We start from the raw sequence: 24309 nt of genomic DNA, 5'->3' as shown, positions 1-24309 counted from the left end.
ATTAGCATATATTGAAATCTTTGCCTAGCAGAACATCACTTCACCCATGGAAGAGTTCTGTTGTTCATTTTGGATAGAGGAGAATCAAAGACATAATTATCTTAAGTGACTGAATTGTATACATGTCTTTTGGTACCAGTTTAAGCTTGCATCTTGACCTGTATTGTAAAGAGTAAAATTAATGTCACAAGTGCCAACCAGTGACTGTGATTAACCATAATTTGCATTCTTTATTGAAAGTCGATAGTCTGCATGCTACCAGCTGTGAAATTGTGCAATAAGCAATAATTAAACAATGAAAGAGAGTAAACAGAACTAGTTGGGTGTGATTTGGAGCAGTGAGTACCAAAGGTGACTTTTAAAGTTTTATTAGCACAAAGCAAGACAAACAAAATACAACCATGTGACCTACGCTTCAATGAGTAAACACTGAACATTTGTAAAAGTCTACTAAAGATAAAGTCACACTATAAAACAACAGTATCACTACTATATAGAGACTATCCACTAGACTTACAGGATCAGAGGCTTCAAAGCCAAAGGGACTGCGTGTGGAACAAAGCAGGAACAATCTCTGAATATCCATCTAACTGCAGTTCACTACCCTTACTGATGGGACATTTGTTCTCAGAGGGTTGTTGGTTGGTTGGGTTTTTTTGCAGAGGGTTGGAGATGGTGGAAATGGAGGTTTACTGTAGGTTTGTGCAACCTGCCATTGCCTATGGGAACCTCTGCCAGGCATTTGGCTTTTTTCTATTTGCAAGTCCCACCCTATTACATATATTCAAAATGAGATTGTTGCAGATGTGTACAGCACCATAGCACAGCTACCTCCCTAAAGCAAATCCCTAAAAGCTCAGTTTCGCTTTGGACGTTACCAATCAGTTATGTGTGGGAATACCTCAACTACAGCTTGTGTATTCTATTTTGTTTGTCAAACGTAGTGTCAAGCTTTACTTATTACTGGATTTTGCCTTGCCCTCAGGTTTGAGGACTTCTTCTGATGGTGGTATTGGCCTAGGTTTAGCAAGCTGGCCTGGATTAATTTCAGGCATTTTTTCACCGTGTTTGTACACGCTTACAGTGACATCCACTGTTTCCCCGCCATACTTGTTCTTGACGTGGATGCTATATTTGCCCGAGTCTTCTGAGGTCACTCCCTTGATTGTTAAACTGGCATATTTCCCTTGTTCCAGTGAAAATGCATAGTGCTCATTAAGTTCAAAGACCTTGTCATTCTTGAACCAAACCACTTCGGGGTCAGGATTTCCAAATACAGTACAGGTCAGATTCAGTGTCTGAGGGAGGAAAAAAGAAGTAATTTTAAGGATCAGTCAGATTTGTTTAACCAGAATATTCTCAGTATTGCTTTCAGGCACTTCTTATTCCTAGTTAATTAAAGTAAGACAGGTATCATGTTCTTGAGGACTGAAAAATAGAGTTCTAATTTTTTTTTTCTTGATTCAGTCTTTCCACCATCCTACCAGTGACTATGATGCAGTAATAGCCTCGGGGTAACAGTGTCTGAAGACAGTAAGTTGGACTGTCATTGCAGTCCTGCCTGCAGGTGACTCCTGACAACCCATTAGTCTGACATGAGGTTCAGACAATGATAGGTTTAAAAACATCCTTGAAGTAGTTTCCGTGTACACAGCAGGGAGGAGAACTGAGCAATTTTTTTCTGACCAAGGCCTCCAGAGGTTTTTGCTTGAGATGATAAAAAAAAATCACTTAAAAATGGAGTACATAATGTGAATCATTGGACATTGATTCCAAGTGCTGCTGACTAGTAAAATGGAAATATTTCATGAAGAATAAATAATACATAAATGTTGTAAAATGTTACATGCGTGTATAGCGTATTCAGAAAATAGCTGAAATGACCTAGTAGGCTGTCCTGGCAGTTCAGATACTTTCCAAGGACTGAACTGAGATTGAAGAAGTCCATAAAATTTTCATGGTTGTTCTTCCAAATTTTTATATAGTTACTGCTGAACTCCATTTTGACCACCATATGTATATGTATGTAAACTTTATGTATTTAGGTATAGTGATGACAGAATAAATGAAAGAATTATTTGAGAAGTTGCATTGATTAGTGCCTACTTTGTCCATCTTTGCTTGAAACTTATTCTGCCCAAAATTCTGCCCTACATAACTAAAAGTCACCTTAAGAATTTCATATATGCACCATTGTTTTATGGAAAAAAAAAAAGAAATTAAAAAAAAAACAAAACAATGAGCAACCCAAAACTGATAGTTTCTACCAGAACGCTTCCTTATATTCCCTCCCCTCCATATTCCCCTTCAGGTTTCACCAAATCCTGACCCAGAGGGAGCAGAGAATGTCCGTCTGTGTGCACACGTGCATGTTTTTGTGCAATATTTTTTCTTGAATGATGATGACTGAATAGGTGTGATACAACTCAGAGAAAAAAAAAAAAACAGGAAGAAATTTTAAATGATCAAAAGATGCAAATAGAAGCAGTCTTGCATACTACTTGCCTCCAAAGTCAGAGGGGAATGTTGAAGGAAGATTTACATGCTCTGCATACAACCTAAGCATATGAGTACTCTTAAAGAAGCAATATCATGTAGGATGTAAAGTTAACTAATAGCCTGTAGGAACTAGCCTTATTATAAAATATTTAAAGAGGTAATGATGCAAACACGAAAATAAAACTTTGGGAAATCAAACTAATGTCTAAGAGCAAGAGTTTAAATCTTACTGTCCTTTCTATAACTTAGGCAACATTTCATGACTATTGCCCTCAAAAGTGACCTCATTTAAGAGCAATTAATAATTAATTGATAATAATTTATAATCAAGTCTTAATAAGTTAATATTCAAAACTTACCAGAGAACAGATATATTCCACAGTCATTTTAGATCATTTGGGCCTGTTCTAATTTATTAAATTATAGATGTGACCTAATATCATTTATACTCTCTTAAGAAGCACTAGTTAAGCTTTGTCTTGTGTCCATACATTTGTGTAGATATACCATTCCATTGCATAAGGAAAACACTCTCTTTTTTTTTTTTATTTTTTTTTTTATAGTTACTTCTCACACTTGTACTTACACAACTCTTGCCTGGTACCTGTTAAAGTTTCACTTCCTTGTGATCCATTTTGTTTTGCCTGATTTCAGGAATCAGAGATTTTCTCTTCACACATTCAGTTATTTAATCCTCCTTTGAAGCCTTTTACTTCTGGAAACACACTATGTAGCATTTCCTTAATTTAAGGTTGTAGTTTTTAGGGCATGATTGTATGAGTAAACGGCAGCTAGTCTGTGCATGCAGTCAGGGGTGACTTCACGGAGCTGTTTCCTTACAGTTAGACTGTTTGAAGATGTTGGTCATGGAGTGGCTTACACCTAAACTCCTAAAAGACTATTCTTGCTGTGAGGTGCTTCTGTCTACCACAATAAGAAGGCACCTCATGTGAACACCCATTAGAAACAAAGTAAGGAATGGGCCAAGAGGAAAATCATCTCTATCTGGTCCAGAGTTTTCAGCATCCACTGCAAGGACTACATGTCCCCCCATCTCTCTAAAGAGACTGCTCCTGGATATCCAGAAAATGGCCAAGTACACAGAAAGTTGGAAGAGTTGTGTGCAACCTCCTACTCTGGTGATAAGAAAGACAGTTTCCACACAGAGCACCACAGCTGTAGTGTCTGAAGATGCACTTCATACAAGAGATGTAAACAGGCTGATCAACATGCCTTTGATGATAGCCAGTAGATGGTAAGAGTCACATTGGCTCATGGGTTGATCTGCTGTAGTCAGTCAGAATGAAAGTCCATCTAGCTCTTTTAGAGGTCAAAAGCAACTGCTTAAGAAAATATACAAAAATAGAGAGGATGAATAGAGTGATCCTATTCCCAGTATACCTTCCCGCTTTCCACAATTTGGTGGCTTTTAAATTAGTTATAAGCACAAGTTGTGTCGAGAACATTGTATTTAATGGCCCTTGCTGGGCTTACTTTCATAATACTGCCTATTTTCTTTTTTGGACCGAAATCTGTTTTCACCTAGGGTACTAAGGCGCAAACTAATTATGAACCACTTGAAAAAATACTTCCTTTTGATTCTTTAAAGCCTGTAATGACCATGTAATTAGGCATTCCCTAGTTCTTGTGCTGTGAGAAGTGCTGGATAACCATTTCCAAATACCTCCTCTGCATCATGCACAATACTGTAGATTTCTTTTTCTTTTGTTTTATCCTGTTCTCTTTCAGTAATTTTTCTTCTCAGGCTGAAGACCTAGTTTCTCCCCATAGGGAAGGACAGGGCACCCAATAGAAGATTTGCTTCAAGAGAAAGAGACAAGAACTTGCTGTCTGTGTGAGAAGGATGAAAAGAGTTTGTCTTTCCTGGACTGAAGACTTGGGTGTCTGGAGTCTGGAACTCACCCCCAGGATGAAAAGACTGAGTTCCAGTACTTCCTCACACCTGTAAGGACTAACAGCAGCTCAGATTAATAGTCTTCTCCTTCTATCTTAGTATCCAGAGAGTTTGGGCTGAGGTTGCATGAGATCCCATTCCACCACGACAAAAATCCCAGTGAGGGACACCAGTCAGTCAGAATAATGAAATTTCATCTCCACCAGTCAAGCTGACCTAGGAAGGGACTTTGCGAAGATTTACCAATTTTGACTTTGTATCTGGGCGTTTAGTTATTACTGATGTCAAAAAAAGTGTGTATTCACTGGCCTTCAGTCTCCCCTAATTATATATTGTAATGGGGCTATCTGCCAATATATAGGAAGAGGGGAGAGTTTAGCCCCTTGGCCCAGGTAGGTTCTTTACCCTCCTTTACTCTTACCAGCAATAACAGTCTATGTCTGGCATGCTGGAGAATGGGACCTAATTTTTGTTTCTGTTATACTGGCTCTCCAAGAGTGGCTGCTTCCTCCTGCCTTTTCTGTTTCTTCTACAGGGCAGGAGTGGACTCTCCACTTGAACTGCTCTGCTCAGTACACAGAACTGAAAGCCAGCCCAGATTTGAGCATGCGGTTAACTCAGAGCCTCTACATAATCAGCACAAGACCAGCTCCTCTTGAGGCTGACCTTGCTTGCCTAAGATCTGAATCAGGCTGTGCCTCCTCTGACTGTACAGTCAGCTTACGGTAGCTGTGCTCACTTACAATTTGCATGTGTCTCAATTAAATGACTACCATTACGTGGTTTAAATTATCCTCCTGCTTTCAGCTCCTACGAAATCATCTGCATTCCCTCCCCTTTTGCCATCGAAGCAAACCTCTCACCAGTCAGCATGACTCGTTGACAAAAACTGTCCTTACCTTCCCATCCATTATAGTAACGACGTCAGGCAAACCACCAATGACTTTACCACGATCTAGGAGTTAAAGAAAAATATGTGGACCATGTGAAGTTTAGACCTCAAAATAACTAATTTCTTAATGATTTTATAACTTGGTGCCATATTAGTCACACCTTTTGTTTGGACTTATCTTTAAAAAAACTGTAGTCCCTGGTTAATTAAATGTAAAATAATACCTTTTTTTGTGATATTTTGTGTTATTTCTTTTTAATGTATTTTATGGTCCCCTCAGATTTCTTAGCAGAGATTGTGCTATAGCATTCTAAACTGATAACAAAAAACAACCTTGAAGCTACTGCTGAGCTTGACAGTTTGTGCTTTGGGCACAGAGCAAAGCAAGAAGGATGCTTTTAGCATCTTGGTGGTATCTAAGATCTAAGGAAAATTTGTTCTGCCACCCTCTTTGTGGGCAGAAGCATCTTGTCATTACCAGGGGAATTGATATCAAAGTACCAGAATTCCTACAGTCCCTAATAGAAACAAGCTTCCCCACTGGCTGTGTCTCAGCAAGCACTGCCCATCAGGCATTAGCAAGTAATTTTTTACTTAATAGGTAGATCGCAATATTCACTATCATTAGCAGCTTTCAGAGTCAACACCTCCGTGTACAACACCCAAAAGCTCACACCTCACAAAAGCTCTGCAGACACAAGAAGATACGGTGGAGGCTTGCAAAATGTGTAAATCTTTTAGTGGGTTTCCATTGGAATTAAAAACAAATAATCCACAAATTACTATTATTATTGCAGTATTATGTGCTAACAGGGGATTTCTGCAGCCACAGAACTCTGAAAGCTATGGCAGCATATCATGATGGATGCCTTAAAGAGAACACTAGGCTACATTGTATCTTTGATAAAATGTAAAATAAAAACTTACTCTTCTCAGCAAAAGCAGCTGCCCTAAAATTGTTGAGGAAGAGAGGAAGAGAAATTTATTAATGAAATTAGTAGTAAAATATTTTTTTCTGTAAATAAAGACACTGTTGTTACAGCATTAAAATGCAAAAGATGTAGCACTTACTTGAGTCGCTGGAATTCTGCATATGCATCATCAAAAGCTGTAACAAAACAATTGAGAGAGTTATTGTCTGTGAACATAACTTGCACTTGGGGCTAATAAACGTTTAAACACACACCCATGTTAAAGCTCTTTTAAAACCCATACAGGGTTATACAGTAGCAAAATGGGAAACCAAACCCCTGAAACCCAATGTCACTGGTGGTGAAAACTATAAGATATAAGACTAAAAAGATAATAACAAGTACGCAATTAAACTAGAACTGGTTATGACCAAAGGCTTTCTGGTTTTACTGTCATTCTTCTGATTATTGCCAGTAAATTCTGTTTAATCCATGAAAAGTCGCTATGTAAGAATGGTCTTATAAATATACCTTGCCCAGACAGATCAATTGTGCGTTTGTAGGATTCCTTGCCACTAAAGATTTCAAAGGTGTAGTTCCCCTTATCCTTTTCAGTGGGTTCAACTATCTGAAGCCAGGCAACATCCTCTCCACCTCCAATCTTCATCTTTTCACCAGAAGAAATCTTAGAATCCCTGGAAAAAATTAATAGAAATTAGTTCGAACATTCTTTTCATGTATATTCTCCACAGGAGATCATCTATAAAAAGTTACAAAGGATAACATACTATTCCTAAACTACAGATAAATTGCAACTAGTTGGAGCAACTTCCCAGAAGATTCTTTTCTTCCTAGTGGGGGTATGAAACACTTTGGAACCATTAGCTTGAGGTTTCATTCCAAAGATTAATTTGTTCACCCTCTTCTCATTCTTCTTCTCTCCACATACACAATCATCTGTGTTTATATCTATATGCACATACATGTCTGCAAGCGAAAATGGTGCATGACTTTAGAGTTCTGAACACTTCATACACACTAACATAGAATACATCAGAATAGTAAACTAGAGGCAAATAACCTTTTCTGATGAGGAAAAAAATCTTTACCTTTCATTAACTTCAAAAATCGATTAAGAAAACAATGAGAGATTTGCATAGAATTTATTTTTCTTGCATCAAGTCAAAATACACCTTTGTTTTTTTTAAGAACAGGACAAGAAGCAAATTTCCTAACTGCAAGTAATTAATAAACAGCTCTTTAAAAAACAGTGGCATTATATTGACTTATCATCACTTCCTAAGCTAAGAGTATAGGACATGCCCTACTGATTCAGATCAGGAGTTCTAGTCCATAATCTGTCATGAAGATGAAAATAGAAGAAACTATTTAATGAGAGCATGCAAGCCAGACCACTTTCAATGGTTTGAAGAAAAGTTTCCTCTTTCACTCATTAACTAAAGAAATATTTCTTTTCATCCTTCCTCCCCAAGCATCTTTAGCTGGAATTTTTAATAGATGAAGTCAGCATTAGCTTCTCTTTGATCAGTTATTTTATTTGCCCAGACAGGGCTGATTTGGCTCATAGCTGGAGAGTTACTTTGATGGGGAAAAAAGATTTTTACTATTTCCCTTTCTGTAAGACGACTACATTAAGTTCAGCATACCAGATTAGATACCAGGATAGAAACTACCATATATTAGAAAATGCTACATATAATATTCCCCACTGTGCCATGAGTGGATGATGCATGCTGGCTTTAGGACTTGTGTTATGTTCCCTGCTACGCAGTATAGTGGATAATTCAAAGCTAGCTAGAAATTGACATGGTATGTTTCGTGATGTGCAGTCAACGGTAAAAAAACATGGATTGTCTAGTGTTTCATTTTTTCCAAGAAAAAATTTGCTAGAACCCCATTTAAAAGAGCAGGGAGGTTTGGAGAGGCTGGGGGAGGTTGGTTGGTTTGTTTATTTGTTTTAGTCTTGGTTTTAGTTTTAACAATTCTGGCTTATAATCATTGTATTCATGGAAGAATTGAAATTTTATTTGCTCAAAATCTGTGTTCAATGATCTTCAAGACAATCAATGTGTAAGACATTATAAAATCTGAAATATTAGGAGGGGGGGAGGTGTCTGTATGTAAATATAAATATGCACGCTGATATTTCCATATTAGCCATGTAGCATTCTCTAGTTTTATATTTCTATGAACTGGATGGTGGAATGGACTAAGTCACTTTTAGAACTCAAGCAGCTATAGCAAAAGGCAGAGGCAAAAAATATTTTTCTTTTCCTTTCCATCATATTAGTATCACATTTACTAAAAGAAGGAGCAGAACTTACTGAATACAAACATTGAGTTATGAGTACAGCTGCAAACCATTGCAGAAGTGTTCTTGAGCTCCCTGAACCTGATGATCACTGACACTTTTCTTGTGTTCCTGTCTTCATAGAAATCAAGGGCTAGACAGCATTGCAAAACCAGGACAACATGCTGATAAACCAGCCTCTTCCTGTCCAAGTCAGACCAGTTCACTGTACGTCATCTTTGTAGGCCATCAAGGAATGTGGAAGTTGAAACCACTTGAAGAGTTTTAAAATCCTTCCAAACCTTACCCAAGGTTTCAAACAAATGAGGGCCTGACATAGCAAAGCATTTGAACACACATTTAACTGTAAATACACAGATTAATAGAGTGCCTCCAAAGTCAAAGATTAATGTAACATGAGGGTGGAAAACTACTGGGAACTTTAAAGCTCATTTCTGGTCATATTCTCAGCTCTGAGGCCTATTCTCAAAGTATTCTGTGCCCCATTGAATATCTTTCCAAGAAGAGGAACAGAACTAAAATATTTCTTTAAAAAAAGAACTAAAAACAGAACTAAAAAATTTCTTTACTGAAAGAGTGGTCAGGCCTTGGAACAGGCTGCCGAGGGAAGTGGTGGAGTCACCATCCCTGGAAGTATTTAAAAGACGTGTAGATGAGGCGCTTAGGTACATGGTTTAGAGGTTGTGGTAGTGTTGGGGTGACGGTTGGACTCGATGATCTTAGAGGTCTTTTCCAACCTTACTGATTCTATGATTCTATGATTCTATGATTTTATTTTGCGTTACTTAAGACTGTATCAGTTTGGAGAAAAAAAAAAAAATCTTTTCTTAATACAGGCTTTTATTAAACTGTGAAAGCAGATCCTTGGCATTCACCTAGTACTGGAGGTGAATGCCCCCTATTCAGGGCAGCCCTAAATAGAAAACTATGCTCGAATATTTTGCTATCTTTGAACCAACCAGATAACATAGTGGAAGACAAACAGTCTTATGTTGAATAAGAGGCTGGAATACTCTAGATTCTTTTTTTTCTGGCTGTTACAGCCCTCCTGATAGGTGTTGGACAAGTCTGTTAATATTTCTTTTACTGTATGTACTATCTATGTGAAAAGAGAATATGAAGTGCTGGAAAGAGAAATTCATTAATGTGGTCCAGTTACTAAATGAATGCCACAGAATAGTAAATAGTAAATCATAAAGACAGCATTTTTTCTCAAATAAAATTGAAAAAAAAATTCTCATCTACCTGTGGGACCAGTTGACTTTCATTTCTTCATTGTAGTACTTCAAGAAACACTGGAGCCTTATTCCATCCTCAGTGCAAAGGATTTTCAGTGGAGAAGCTGACTTACCTACGTAAAATAGAATTTGTGCGGATCAAACAGGATAGTGGAATGAACAGGAAACAGTCAAATGGACTACTTGTACTGTCAGGGCAAAAAGAAAAATCAAGATCTGGGCCATGATTTTCAACTACTGCAAAGAGTCAGTTGTTCATGCCTCTCAAAGCAGATCCACTGATTTATATCAGGTGAAAGTTCAGTATGAGTTTATGGTTTTCTTTTCATATACAAGCATTATGGCTAGCAAGATCCATTGTGAAATAATAAGCTAATCATGTAATTGCAGTGAAACACTAGTGCCATAATTCTAATTGCATGAAAATTTTATTCTTGTGCAACCCCTGTTCTTTCAGTAGAATGACTCCCAACTTCTCACTGGGAGCAGGATCAGAATCTCGTTTTCTGTATCAAGGTTCACTTACTAATGAGAAGTAGAAAGAAAATTATTGCTACAACATTGTCACAGTATCTAAACCAAACAAGCCAGGTGGAATAATACTTTGTTCCCTTTCAATAGTGTCAATTAGCAAGGTCAACTACCTATTCAGAAACTTAATAACATGTCCATAATAATATAAGCATCATGACTCTCAGAGATTTTCCACTTACAATAAAAATTGTCTGCCTCAGGCTCAGATGACTTTAACATAAAAAACCTACATGAAAATCCAAGACGGCCTTTACTTACCACTGACTCTGCTCAGTGCCAGAATTATATCATCGTACACTGAGGAGGGGAAAAAAAAAAAAAAAAAAAAAGAAAGAAAGTGTACCATCAAAATTCAGTCAGAATATAGCTTTGTTATGATCAGTTTAATTAAAGCAATATGGGAAATCTTCACATCCTTAGGCAAAGAAAACCATTAAACAGGTGTATGGGACAAATTGGAGACTGCCTGTGTACAGCATACGATTCTGTGCTGTGTCACCTCAGTATCTTCGCTCTGTGTGGAGTCAGCTATCTGCTGTCAAATCTTTGTCTTTGTATCCCTCAGGCCAGAAACAATAAAAGGTCATTAAACCTGGATAGTTCACATTCAAAGGAGAGTGCAGGGGAAATAGAAATTATCGCATTCTAGGTGAAAACTGTTTTCACCTGCTCCCTGTAGGATGGCATTTGACAAATGTAAACCCCTTCGACAGCAACTGAAAGAAACAAGGTGTCATATCAAGCTTTTAAAATATCACAGAGCTGATGGGTTTGCAGAAGGGGAGAATGCTGGAGACAAGGGCAGAAGAGCGGGGAACTTTCATAGCAGAAGAATCCTATTCAGTGTCACTGTGTAAGATGGAAAGAGAGAGAAAGAAAGAAGCATCATAATCTGAAGAATGCATATTCAAGGCTGAAGAATTTTTATGAATAGGGAAGACAGCAAAATGCATGAAGTTCAGAAAATACTACTTGTATATTTGGTCTCTGTTGATCTGTATCTGCACATTTTTTGTCTCTGCTAAAATAAATCACGATTCAATTCTGTAACCATCTGCAAAGTCCAGTATGCTGGCATGTTGACATGAGGACGTGAATTGCATATTATATATACATTACATTACAGATGTCTGGGAAAGTGGGGTTATATTACCTATACTATCTAAAAGAAATGGTTTTTTCTGAAAGAATAATGGACAGAATTTATGCAGAGGAAAAATGCCTGACACTATCAAGTAATGATACAGCCTTTTGAGGTAAACCACAGCTTAAGAACTCAGTCTGATATTCATCTTTTCCTCTCATTTCACTTCCCCAACCTGCTGAAAAAAAATGTTAAAATCTTCGGTAAACTGAGTTAATTTTTGAACATGTCTTTCTCTCTCTATTAGGACCCAGCAAAAAATATTCATTATTTGTGTCAAATGTCTACATGCAGGTGGGATGAATCCAGGTTCACTTTGGCCTAGTTTGTGGGACCTAAGCAAAGAAGCCCAGGGAAGGTCTCTCTACCAAAGTTCAGTAAAAATCATTTATGCTGGCAACAAATCAGTCTTTGCTATAGACTGAGAAGTAAACTAACATTTTTTTTTGCTGAACAAATTTAAATATACATAGAATTACAGCAGCTCACTGTGATATCTGGTAACACGTGAAACCTTATTTAAATGCCTCTCATCCATGCATTTTAGACTAAATTCTCTTACCCTTACTTGCATTTGTCTTCATTTGAATGCCAACGCACACCGAGCTTGAACTAACACGCCCCCTACAATATGTAGTCTTTCAGGGCCCCGTTCATGCTAAACTTCTCTGTTTATCCTTTACATTTCAAGGTTAACTCCACCATTTAGGAGACCCACTGTCTGGTTTAACACTGCAGTTCTTGTGGTTTTGCTGGTTGACATTTTCAAAGCCTCCTGGACCCACAGAGTTAGACACTGTGAATTCTCTAAATAGGCATTTCATTGTACATTTCCAGCACAGCATAGTCTTGCCATACCTGAAGTATAGTCTCTGGAAGCTGGAAGAAACCCTGACTGTAAGATGGAGAACTACTATACCTCTTGTTTATTCCAGTGGTCAGGATACACCTTATTTGAAAATCCATAGACTAAGGGAATGATATCTGTGTATATATCAAAGGACAGGAAGGGAGGAGGTGTTAATGAGGATGTATGGATAGTATGGGACCTGAGCATGACATAAATGGTACGGAATAAGGGGCGGAGATTCTACTGGGTTTGGCTGGGATAGAGTTAATTTTCTTCATAGCAGCTTGTATGGTGCTGTGTTTTGGATTTGTGACTAAAACAGTGTTGATAATACAGGGATGTTTTAGCTACTGCTGAGCAGTGCTTAAACAGCGTGAAGGCCTTTTATTTCTGTTCCTTAAACTGTCCCACCAGCGAGTAGGCTGGGGGTACACAAGAAGTTGGGAGGGGACACAGCCGGGACAGCTGACCCCAACTGACCAAAGAGGTGTTCCATATCATATGACGTCATGCTCAGCATATAAAGCTGGGGGAAGAAGAAGGGGGGACGTGCGGAGTGATGGGGTTTGTCTTCCCAAGTAACCGTTATGCGTGATGGAGCCCTGCTTCCCTGGAGATGGCTGAACACCTGCCTGCCGATGGGAAGAAGTGAATTAATTCCTTATTTTGCTTTGCCTGCATGCACAGCTTTTGCTTTACGCCTTAAACTGTTTTCATCTCAACCCACGAGTTTTCTCACGTTTTCCCTTCCAATTCTTTCCCTCATCCCACTGAGGGGGGGGTGAGTGAGCTGCTGTGTAGGGCTGAGCTGCCTACTGGAGTTAACCCACAAAAAAAGCTTTACGATTTTACAATCAAAATAACTCTCAGTCCCCACTGACAGTCCCACATCAAAATATTCAGCACTTTGGTGCTTTAGGGTTTTTGTAGACATTAAAGCTTAATAAATTTGAGAGAGAGGGAGCTCTCTACAAAAGATATCACATAAAAGGGGGTGTCTGTCTGATTAGAAACTTACTTCATTTCTTGCCTGTCAGAGTGCTAGAGATTAATCATTATAATGCCCAGTGTTGCCCCTCCTAAAGTGGTGATCTGCAGCTCAGGCCTCTATAACAGAGAATTGAAATGCAAAAGACCCCAAAAATGTTTGCTAATTTGCCATTTGCAAGGATAGATCTTTGACACCTCTTGAGAACATGTGGAGATCATTATTTCAATATAGTAAACTGACTGTTACCTTTTCCTGATAATTCAAGAGTAGATACATCATGACCTCTGTCATCTGATAGTGTCGCCTTATAAACTCCTTCATCTTTTCGAGACAGCTACAGGGAAAACACAAAATGTTTACTGACAAACTTGATAGTAGTACAACATTTCCTCAACCCCTGCATGATTTCTAAATCAAACAACATACATTGTACTGCATTCTGGTTAAACAATATTACCAGAGATGAGATGGAAACTATGAATGGCTTGTGCATGCTTTTTTATGGAGATATAGTTAGTTCTTAAACCTAAAACATATTCCAGTTCAAATGCCTTGAGAAACTCTGTTTTTTCTCTTGTTCCAAAAAGACAAACAGGATTGATCCTGGTCAGTAGAAATTACAAGTAGTGTAGTAAGATGTAACAGGGGGTAACTTTAACCCACACAAACTTTAGAAATGCAATTTTTCTTCAACCAGAATGATTACTTTTTTGAATCAATCTATGTAAAACATAACAACAGATCTACATCCTTCAACTGTCTAAATATCAACTCAGTAGCTTTCATTCAAGCAGCAACTGTAGTCAAATTATATCTTTGCTAAGTAAATAATGAATTCATTACCCTTGGAGAGCTTACCTACTAAAATCTAACACAGTGATACTGCATTAAAGGCAGTAGGGGTTTTTGTTTTGGGTGGTTTTATTTTAACTTATCTTAAAACCTGAAGGAAAATATATAAATAATTATATATGGATTGGAGGTTATTTAACTGAGTCTTAGACTTACACAAGTCCAGAAGCAAGTAAATCATAGTAGAAGCATCATATAATTGAATGACAGGTAACAAGAACAATTCAAGACAAGCAGAAACCACCCTCCCCAAAAACAGTCTACTCAAGAAAAATGAAGCTACTGGAAAGTCAGTATCCTCTTGCAAGTGAAATGAAGGAAGGAAATTAGAAAAATATGAAACCAATAAATAAAATAAATAAATCAATTAAATGGAATACACATTATGCTGAAAGCAGAAAAACTCTATCCGGGGAGGTTTTGGCATTTGATGAAGGCAGCGACCACGCAAGCTAAGGCTTTAGACACAAATTAAGTTATCCTGTTTGCATAAAGATAAATCTTAAGAAGCCATAGACCTCAAACCTCTTCATTTTAGGCAATAAAACTGAAGCACTGTCAGAAATGAGGTACTCGAACAAATTGAAAACTTAAGGAGCAATAAGAAAGAACGAGATAGAGTTCACCTAAGGACGCTGAAGCAACTTAAGTATGAACTGTCTGAGCTGATAACAAAAAAGGATACTTTTTTACTAACATTAGTTACTCAGCAGCTAATTGAAGGTAGCAAATAAGGTTTTTCTTAAAACGGTTCACAGAAATCATGATAGCTGTTTTAGTGCTCTGCCTGGCAAATCTATAGCATGTCAAGCAGAAGCTGTCATTTCTAATCAGTAGGTGATACTGTACCCTGGGAATACTGAGATGACATTCTCCCTTCTGCAGATCAGGCACCTCATCAACGTCAATCCCAGAACCATCCTTATACCACTTGAAAACAGTCTCCTTCTTTGTGTTCACAACCTGTAAAACAGAAAAGGCACATAAGCCTAGCTATGTCATGAAGAAAGGTATCGCACTGTAGGTAGTCACGCAGGTACTTTTAACATAAGAGCCGTTTTCTATAACACCTGTCAAATCAAGCTAAGTAAAAAACCAGTTTCAACCAAGTCCTACCAAGCAAATCTTAGTCTTACAGTATTTATTTGCAGCACAGAACTGGTCAGAAGTATGCACCTGACAGCTTCAGAGCCCTGTCAATTCCTTAAAGGCAATCCTGTCAATCTCTTCCCTTAAAGGGTATTGCACCCTTGCTATGTGCTTGTAGTTTGTGTAGAGATATCTGTGAGAAGTATCTTTGAAATTAGAGCTGCTGAACTCTCTTTTATCTTTTTGTGTTTGCCATGTGTCTCCAGAGAGCTGTAACATAGAACTTAGGCCCTATCTTAGAGAGTCTTCAGCCAATTTGCAGATTTATCCCAGGTACCTAAGCAATGTCTTTCAGAGCTAAACTGCAGAGAGCAACTGCAATTACTATTCTGAAAGCATTTGAGACTTGAAAATTGCAAGCTGCACCAGAAATCCTTTTTTTAATACTACATTGTGTCCTATGGAAACTACAAAGACTTGAGGAATCCTGTAAATTGTAATCTTTCCCAACACAAAGGGGCTTAACAACATAGTGCAAATGCAGAGAAGTTGCCTGAAAGCCAGAATTTTGCTGTAGTAGCAGCAGCTCATCTAAGCAATGCATAAATAGACTACAACTATACCTCAAGTACTGCTATACTTTTCAAATGTAAATTGTGTATTGGTGACGCTTGAAATATTGCTGGATGAATGACATCAAACTGTGAATTCTAAGAAGCTAAAAGCCCAACTCTTTTTAGAAACCCTGGCAATATGTTTTATTTTTCTCCCTTTCAGAAATATTGTGGTTTATTTGACATCACTATCCCCATACCCTTCTCAAAATCACAAAAAATGAAATGGTATTTCCATGCGTAGCCTGAATTCCCAGTCAGTGTGGCTTTGGTAGAAGGACAGAGCTGGCAGGACATTTCTCAGTCCCCAGGCAGTTGCTTTAAAAAGCCTCCTTAAAAAAGAACTGAACAAATGGATAGAGGGCAGCCTAGAAGTTAATACAAATCTGCAATAGTTTTCAAGTGGCTTGCTTGGAGGAAAAATCATGCACCAGTTTCTAACCCTTTCACATTAAGGAAGTCATTCCATAGATGAACAGCTCTGTGAAAGCTCTCTATAGAGGTGACTAGACAAATAGGAGGGCCTCCTATACTGATTCCTGGACATCTCTATAAAACATGCTCAAATTAATCACATATATTGCTGCTTAATAACCAGTGTGGTTGCTATGGATCTCTGACAGAGTATTTGAGATCACAACCTGGCCTGAAGCAATGCCTTGCTTGAGAAAAGTGAACAGTATTTTACATTTACCAGTAACTACAAAGTGTCTGTTCCTGTAGTCATATGACATGAGTGGCAATTTTATTTGAACAAAGCCTGAAAGAGCAAGCCTTTAATGCTTTTCAACAATTTTTCATCAAAGACTGTTAGCACTCAATCTGACAATAAATAGACTGAGTTTCAGACACAGGCAATTTGCAGTGCTGAAGTTATTTCATGTTGACATTTACTATGAAAAGTTACCTTTTTTGCTGTTTAGCCTCATACCAAAAATCTTGCTTTTAACAGACACAGTACAAATAAGGGTCAAAGTTATTCAAGAGCAGGTAGCTTCTGAACGTTCTGAAATTTAGAAGTACTTGAAGAAAAATGATAGTAGATGCTGGTGTATGAAGAAAAATAAACACACAATAAAAAGCAAACACCATCAAATTATCATTCAGATGGAGAAACACATCCCCCTGGCATGCAGGGGCCACAATACCAAGAACAAGGTCATCAATCCCAGCTATTTCAGAATTAAATACTAAGTCAATCAAAAGTCAATCAGGTCCAATCACATAGAAAATAAGTGGTACTTGAGATAACATGTATTACTTTTGATATACTTTTTTATAACACAATCCATATTTGTTCATTATTACTGGATCATACAGTCAGTTCTCTGCCCTACACAAGCTTCCAGCTGGCCTGGTTTCCTAACTCTCCTATTTCGTGCCATGACCTTTGAGAAAGTCAAGCCAAAAAGCCCTCTCTTACAGGTACTTCCTTCACATTATCCCAGGCTCTTTCAAGAGGTAAAAACATCCATGACAATTATTTTTGCACAGGAGCACTAAACAGAGCCCAGAAGAGACCTGGGCCAAGTGCTATGATACGGCCTGGGGAGGCAGAGATTGTTCCTTGGATGTTTTTTTTACCACAGAAATGGCCCAGCGCAGCCACACTTCTAACTTGAATGTCAGCTACCTGAAGTTCGTAGGACAAATCCAGGCTTTATCGTTCAAACTCTTCCTATGTACAAATATCAGTTAAACAGGCATAAACAACAGTACCATGTGAACCTAATGGCCAGCCACATACTAACAGTAACAAACATTATAAGGTCAATGGCACAGTTAAAATGATGAGTGTGCGAACAGCCCACATCCTAGATTTCATTTACATAAAATGTTCTGACCTTATGAACAAAAAGTACACTGGTGAAAAGCATATAATCAGACACAGCCTTTCATAGTTTCAGTCGTATAAACAGACTCAACAGTCAAGGAAAAGAAGGATAATTTCAGATTAATTTGTAGAGAATTAACACTAGTATAACTGGTTCAGCAACATTTAATTCCCCATGTGAATGAAAGGATAAGCAGGGTTCATGCCAGAGGCAAATGCATGTCAAGATAATGAAGTACTCCAGCTATGCAGTTTAGTACCAGCAAAGGTACCGTGTTAGCTAATGAGTGTTGAGCCCTAAAATAGGGGCACACAGAATGGCAGCTTCACCACCCAGGTCAGTTCTGCTGGGAATAAGTTGAGGTTAAAGGTCTCCTAATTAGTGAGCAGAAAAAACGAAGGAAAAAAATCACACAAATGTGCATGTAAATTGCTCATAATGAATGATTCAAGTTAGTCTAATTAAAAGCCAAAGACTTATTCAAAAGAAGTGGAGAAAATTAATACAAAAGAGTCCATATTACAGGAAAAGGCAATGAAGAAGAGTTTGATGCCTGTTGAATTCAATTAACTTAGTTATTCAGATCTCTAATTAGTCACTCTAGAAGAGCAACAAAAATTAAAATATATCTGTTTAGAATGGCATATAAAGATGTTAATAGCAGAAGTTATTCTGAACTCCATGCACATTAGCATTAGTTAAGATTCAAAAGTCATTAGCCAAATATAATAAAAATCATGTTTTATAACTTTAATTCTAGAAGCCTTTGTTGCATGTTTGGTTATAGTTGATTAAATAACAGATGCTTTGGTAGAGGAACCTCCAAATCAGAAAACAGTGAGGAAAGAGGTTGAACTCTGGCTTTTTGTGGCTGTTTTTTGAGGAAGGAAGAAGGACCATTAAGGGATGAATATTTTGTTTAAATTATTTTTATGGCTCACAATTATTATATTATAAAGAATTAGATCACCTAACACATTTAGAAATGTCCTATTTTTTTGTTTTGTTTAGATGAAGACAACTGCTGAAGAGTAGTAAGTAAGAAATTTTTATTTTAAAGATTTCTACATAATAATTTAAAAGTTTTCATATGAAACTTTTAATTTTAAAAATGTCAAAATCTTTCCTCACATTTTCCTACCTCAGTTTTTAATCAACACATTCTAACAAATTATTTCAAGTATACTTCCTCACCTTACAAGAAAGTAAAACTTCGCATTCCTCTGTAACTTCCCAATACAAAAACTCTGAAAAGTGAGGACCTAAGGAACAAAATTGTCTTAAAGCATATGTTGTAGAATGAAGAGTATCAGAGAGATCCAGTGAAAGAAAGAAAAAGGATGACAATTATATTATAACATCCTCACACCAGAACGATGAGAGGGAACTCCTGAACTACCCATGCACTAGAAGGAAAATCCTGCAGTAAGTTTTTATCATATTGACCCAGGTGTCTACAGTACAGCTTAGAAGCCTGAGGCTCATCTCTGTTTGTATAAGCCATGTAGTATTCCAAAATGTAAAGTGGTGAGACAAATTAATTAACTAAATACGTTTATGCCCAATTGCCAACTAAGCATAGGAAAGAAACAGAGTAGCTACAAACAAGTGTACAAACAATGTATTTAATGCAAAGGGAACTGGAAAATAAACAAATGTACCCAAACACCCAATTAAATGTTCAAAGCAGAAATCCCATGCCAGACATTATTTGTCCAAATTATATAAAGTTAAAAAATGTATTAAACATTATAAGCAGAACAGGAAATATTCCTTTTCCTCACTGAGGTTCCAATCCTGCAAATATATATATCCTTAAGTAAATTTACTGACGTACATAGACTTTTTAAAGTTATTGTGGTTACTCATGTCAGTAAATTTAGTGTCTGCAGGATCAGGGCCCATAATTGCAATATCCAGACCTGGGAGGCAGCAAAATCCCAGACTTTTCACTTAAATCATTGAGAACTGAAAGATCCTGTCCGTTTATGCTGTAAGTGGTATAATTTCTTTCCTAAATCTATTAAAAAAAAAAAAAAATCCCCCTCCCCAAAATAGAAAATAATAGAATTACATTGCCTATGTAGAGAATCCTACCTAAGCTATTTAGAATAAATATTTTTAATTATTATTGCTACTTTTACTCTAAAAGCCATGTGCTTGCCAAGTGAAAATTACAAACTAGAGTTCAAACTCAATTTTTTAAAGATTTCACAGCGATAGAATTCTGAATTAGGTATCCAACAGTAATTCTTACGTTCAGCTGCAAACAATACTGGTGACAAGCATATAACAAACTCTGTAATTGTGTAGCAAATATGCAACAAATATACATTTAGTTCCTGGAATTTTGCCTGGACAGAAACCACAGGATCGGGTTTTTAATCTTCCTTGTCTGACACTATGCTGTCTACTCTTCTGTCAATTGTATTGAAGGGACAAATTGTATGCTTAAAACTAAATGTGCTGAAATGTTTTGTTGGATCAGAGCCTACAGTAGGCACACTTCTCATGAATATTGAGCAAAGATAACCTCTTGTAAGGAACTCCCACTTTATTTCTCTACTTAGTGAAAGTTCTGTCACAACTGCGTGTATCATATGACAATGTTGGAAAATAAGATCCACCAAGGGTTCAGTGTCTCCTCAAACTGTGCATTATACTCATCTTCTAATGAAATCAATGGAAGTTGGAAGCACTTAGTATTCACCAGGGATGCATCATCATTAGCTCCAAACTGGGCCTGAAGTCACCAATCTACTCAGTCTTACCTTGCTTCCTGAGAAATTCCTTTCGCTGGAGCTCAGACTCAGCCAATACTGCCTTGAATGCTAAATTTTGGAAGAGGTGAATGAAAAATGAGTTAGTCACAAAATTATGCAAAGAATAATTAAGTTCTTTTCTTCATCAGAGTCAAAGTTTCAATGTTTCAGTGAACATACCATCTCCAATGAGAACTAATGAAGACTGGTTCTTGGCCTTTCCATCTTGAATCTGTACTGTGTAGGTACCTTCATTGTCAATTGTAAATCGGTCCATCACCATTTCTATAATGCCGTTTGAACGGTCACAATTTATTTTATGCCTCTGAAATAAACAAGTAATAACTTTACTCTAGTGTAGTGTAAATTACTTATGATTCCCTATCAAATTAATCATGTTTTATATCCCTGCCTCCACACTCAATCTTTTTCATGTTCTTTTAATTATAAACTATGGAAACAGGGCTGTGCTTGTATTTACTGTTATACAACAGGATCCCAGCGGTGACAGAAACCTCTATGTGCAGCTGCATTTGGAATCCTCGAGTCATCATAATACTGCTGGTTTGGATTTAAAAATAATAGTTTATGGCACTACACATGTTTGAAGAAGAACCTACACAGCCAGCCGTTAGCTCCATTACAGCTTCCAGTTCTACAAGGGGTTTTGCTAGGCTAGGCAGAGTCCAGAAATAGCTGGAAGTATTATGTGGATGTCCAAATAAATACCTCACAACAAATCCAAAAAGTCATCACTACTAAATATCTCTGAGACATATGTGGCAGCTCAATGCTGGATCTTATTTTCTCACTAAAAAAGTTTATTTAGGAAGGGTATAATGATTTGCCTATCTAATACTAGGGGTTTTTTCCAAAGAACACTAAAGTGCAAGACCATGAGAACAGCAACTTGTGAAAAACCAACAAAGCTTCTGGGAACTAAAAAGATCAACCTAGTCTAGCAAAAGAGAATTAGAATTCTGTCAAGACATCTAGTTACCTGCTAAAGTGCTTGCAGAATACCCAAAACACCAAATATTGACTTGAATTCAAAGTTAAATATGCTTTTCATTGTTTGTGTCCTTTTTGTGTTTTCTTTCTGTTAAATATTCCAGAAAGATAAATTATTGGCAGGCATCATCAAGGAAACAGAAAATTGCAAGCAAATATTGGACAATACTTGCAAAATATGTGTTCTGAATTTGTAGGTACTTGTTTTAGGTACAACCACCTTTCACTAAGTAGTATCCTCTTTCATTCAGTGAGTAACAACCATGAGGACTGTGTCCCCCACTAACAGTGGTGGTGTTTGAATCTCAACAAATTCCTAAAGCAAAGCAAATAAGTTACTTGGTGAATACTTTTAGGTAACCAATGTGGCCAAGGATATTACACACCAAGTGTTCCATTCATGATGGGACAGAAAAGTAAATGTCACCATGTAGGAGTAGTTCTATGCAGTAAATTATTATAGACCCTGTCACTGTTAAAGGAGACATGATGCCTTATAAACAGAATGTCTTGATTAACCTTTTTATTGGACTCCAAAACTAGAAAAAGGTACCTAAAGCCACAGGTGGATAAAGTTTAGGAAAGGGGAAGAAAGAAGGAAGGGAAAAAAGCTAGTAAAAATACCACTTATTAAACTCTGTGAGACCACTTCCTTAAGTGGAAGAACCTTTAAGTACTGATCCAAAATTAGTAGGAATGACCCCACAGATACATGTGCTTCAGCTTTAAGGGACACCGTCTGGCCAGTCTCAAGGACAGATTCACTGTTGTATGGACAACAAGCCTGGAAGAATAGTGTAGACATAGTCGAGATGTTTAGTATTCATTACTGGTATTTTCAAATAGTACAAATAGTACTAGTTTAAATCTTAATGGGGTAACTGAACAATGAAGAAAGAGAAAAGAGAATGGAATTAACAAAGCAGTAGCGAACAGATTGATTAGGATAATGTTTTATTAAATAAATGACTTAGAGATAAGAGACTGAGGTATAACATTTGTATAAAATAACAGGGGAAAATGCTCATATAATTTGGATATGCACTTTCCCATATATAGTTCAAAGAAAGATACAATGTCAAAAAATAACACAAGATTTAATTGATCAGGAAATTAAGTAGAAAAATTACTTGTGTAAGAGTTCATCTGTAAGAGTTGAGGAGATAGGCCAGGGAGGTTAAAAAAAAGAAGTTATAAACTTCACCAAACTATCAAAAAGTGCAAATTCAAATTCTCTCTTACAGTCTTTTGCCCACAGAAGTCAAGGACACCAGTTGCACTCGTTTCATGAGTTCTCAGGGAGAATGTTAAGTTGAGATTTGCCAGAAGCAGAAAAAGAAGAGCAAGATGCATGTTTTAATCTGATCCTTTATCACACTTCTGGATTTTTTTTTATTTCTTGCTTTTGGGTAAAGAAAAAAAAAATATTAAAAGATTAAAATGACAGCTGATTAGATGGGGCCCAGTTTATTCCATTCTCAGATTATTTTGAAATCTTACTAAAACTGTTCGCTGTTAGGACCTAGAAGGACAAATTTATCACTTCAGCCAATGTCAAGAATCAGACTACAATTCACCAGCATAACGGTCTATTGAACATGTTCAGTGACTGTAGCCCAGTCTCCAGGCAGGTTTTAGAGTGTAATTAGGCTTCTAACTATTGCCATTATGCAGCAAGATGAAGTTCAATGATTTTATGGGCACCATAAATACTAGGCTTTTATGTGACTTTCCACAAAAATATCATCAGTCTCCAAATGTAAATGTCACCTGTGGGTTACTAATTAAAGAGGTGAAATAATGCAGCTCCACTTCAAGACTCTATCTGATGTCAACACTTCCAAAACATACGCGAACTAAAAATAGCTCATTCTGTTCCACTAACATTGCCAGGACAGAATATTGTCATTTCAATACATCCTAGTCACTAATATTCAGGTTTTCAGTGCTATAGTTTATTACTTCTTAAAGTAACAAAACCAGAGACGTATTTTACTCAGAAACACTTCTGCTTCCACTTGTCAATATGTAATTAAAGTAAATGCTCTTTGCTTCTCTATGGTATAAAAGTGCTGATAAGCTTCTTTGGCCAAAACCAGGCTTTGCATCCTCTGGAATAGACTGAACCTTTCAAAGAGCTGCACTGGAGGTGGATTCCTCACAGGAAAAGATATTTCCAGTGCTGTACTTTATGCCCAGAAGATGAATCATACTCCAGCCCCGCAAAGGGCTTCCTTCTCAGCCCAATCTGACCACTTTTCTGTGTCCCTTTCTATGAAAGGTCTTCCTAGAGCTATAAAAATGCAGGAAGCTGGTGGCCTGCCCTTTCATCTCCATGTAGCCATTCAATGCCCATTTAGTGTCTAGGCCAAAATTTAAAAGAAAATAGAAAGTGACACCATCTAAAGGTTTTATATCTATGACCATTGTTGCATTGTCAAGTGCCTCCCACATTATATGTAAAACTAGTAGCAGTAGCCTCAGAGGGTTTCTGGGAACAGCGTGTCTTGCTAGTTTGGAGTCCAAAACTGTACTTGAAGTAGCTTTTTTGACTTGAGCTATTTTCCTAAAATATTTGTGCACTACTTTTAATCAGATGTGTTTAATACTGGTCTGTGTCTAATTTCTCCTTCTCTTTGGCTGTTGGTCATCTAGCTACCCAAAATTAATATGGACTTCTGAGGGTCAAACTTTTCTCTCTTTTTGTAATGAATTCCTGCAACAGGAATTCTATACTGCAAAAAAGATTCAAGTTAAAGATTGGCATTCCTTTCAAGTATTATCAGACTTTAATAACGTGGTTTTAAGCAACCGTAAAAATAGAATACCTATTAGTGCAT

General features: G+C 37.2%; 1 protein-coding gene across 1 annotated transcript in view; it reads right to left on the bottom strand.

The window, feature by feature from the left end:
* Positions 1 to 202: 202 nt before the first annotated feature.
* The window catches only part of MYOM2 (myomesin 2), an 83512-nt gene continuing 59405 nt past the window's right edge, over positions 203 to 24309 (bottom strand). The window contains exons 26-37 of the mRNA XM_009580883.1: positions 20639 to 20783; positions 20468 to 20527; positions 18891 to 18958; positions 15008 to 15121; positions 13553 to 13640; positions 10580 to 10618; positions 9795 to 9900; positions 6749 to 6912; positions 6378 to 6414; positions 6234 to 6256; positions 5314 to 5369; positions 203 to 1298 (exon numbers count right to left, since the gene is read on the bottom strand). Of these exons, the coding sequence (XP_009579178.1) occupies positions 954 to 1298; positions 5314 to 5369; positions 6234 to 6256; positions 6378 to 6414; positions 6749 to 6912; positions 9795 to 9900; positions 10580 to 10618; positions 13553 to 13640; positions 15008 to 15121; positions 18891 to 18958; positions 20468 to 20527; positions 20639 to 20783 (1245 nt within the window). The 3' untranslated portion in view covers positions 203 to 953. The remainder of the gene's footprint in view (positions 1299 to 5313; positions 5370 to 6233; positions 6257 to 6377; positions 6415 to 6748; positions 6913 to 9794; positions 9901 to 10579; positions 10619 to 13552; positions 13641 to 15007; positions 15122 to 18890; positions 18959 to 20467; positions 20528 to 20638; positions 20784 to 24309) is intronic.

This window comes from Fulmarus glacialis, unplaced genomic scaffold, assembly GCF_000690835.1.
Source record: "Fulmarus glacialis isolate BGI_N327 unplaced genomic scaffold, ASM69083v1 scaffold26546, whole genome shotgun sequence".
NCBI lineage: Eukaryota > Metazoa > Chordata > Aves > Procellariiformes > Procellariidae > Fulmarus > Fulmarus glacialis.
The sequence above is the reverse complement of the archived record's forward strand: the minus strand, read 5'-3'. Positions and strand labels throughout refer to the sequence as shown.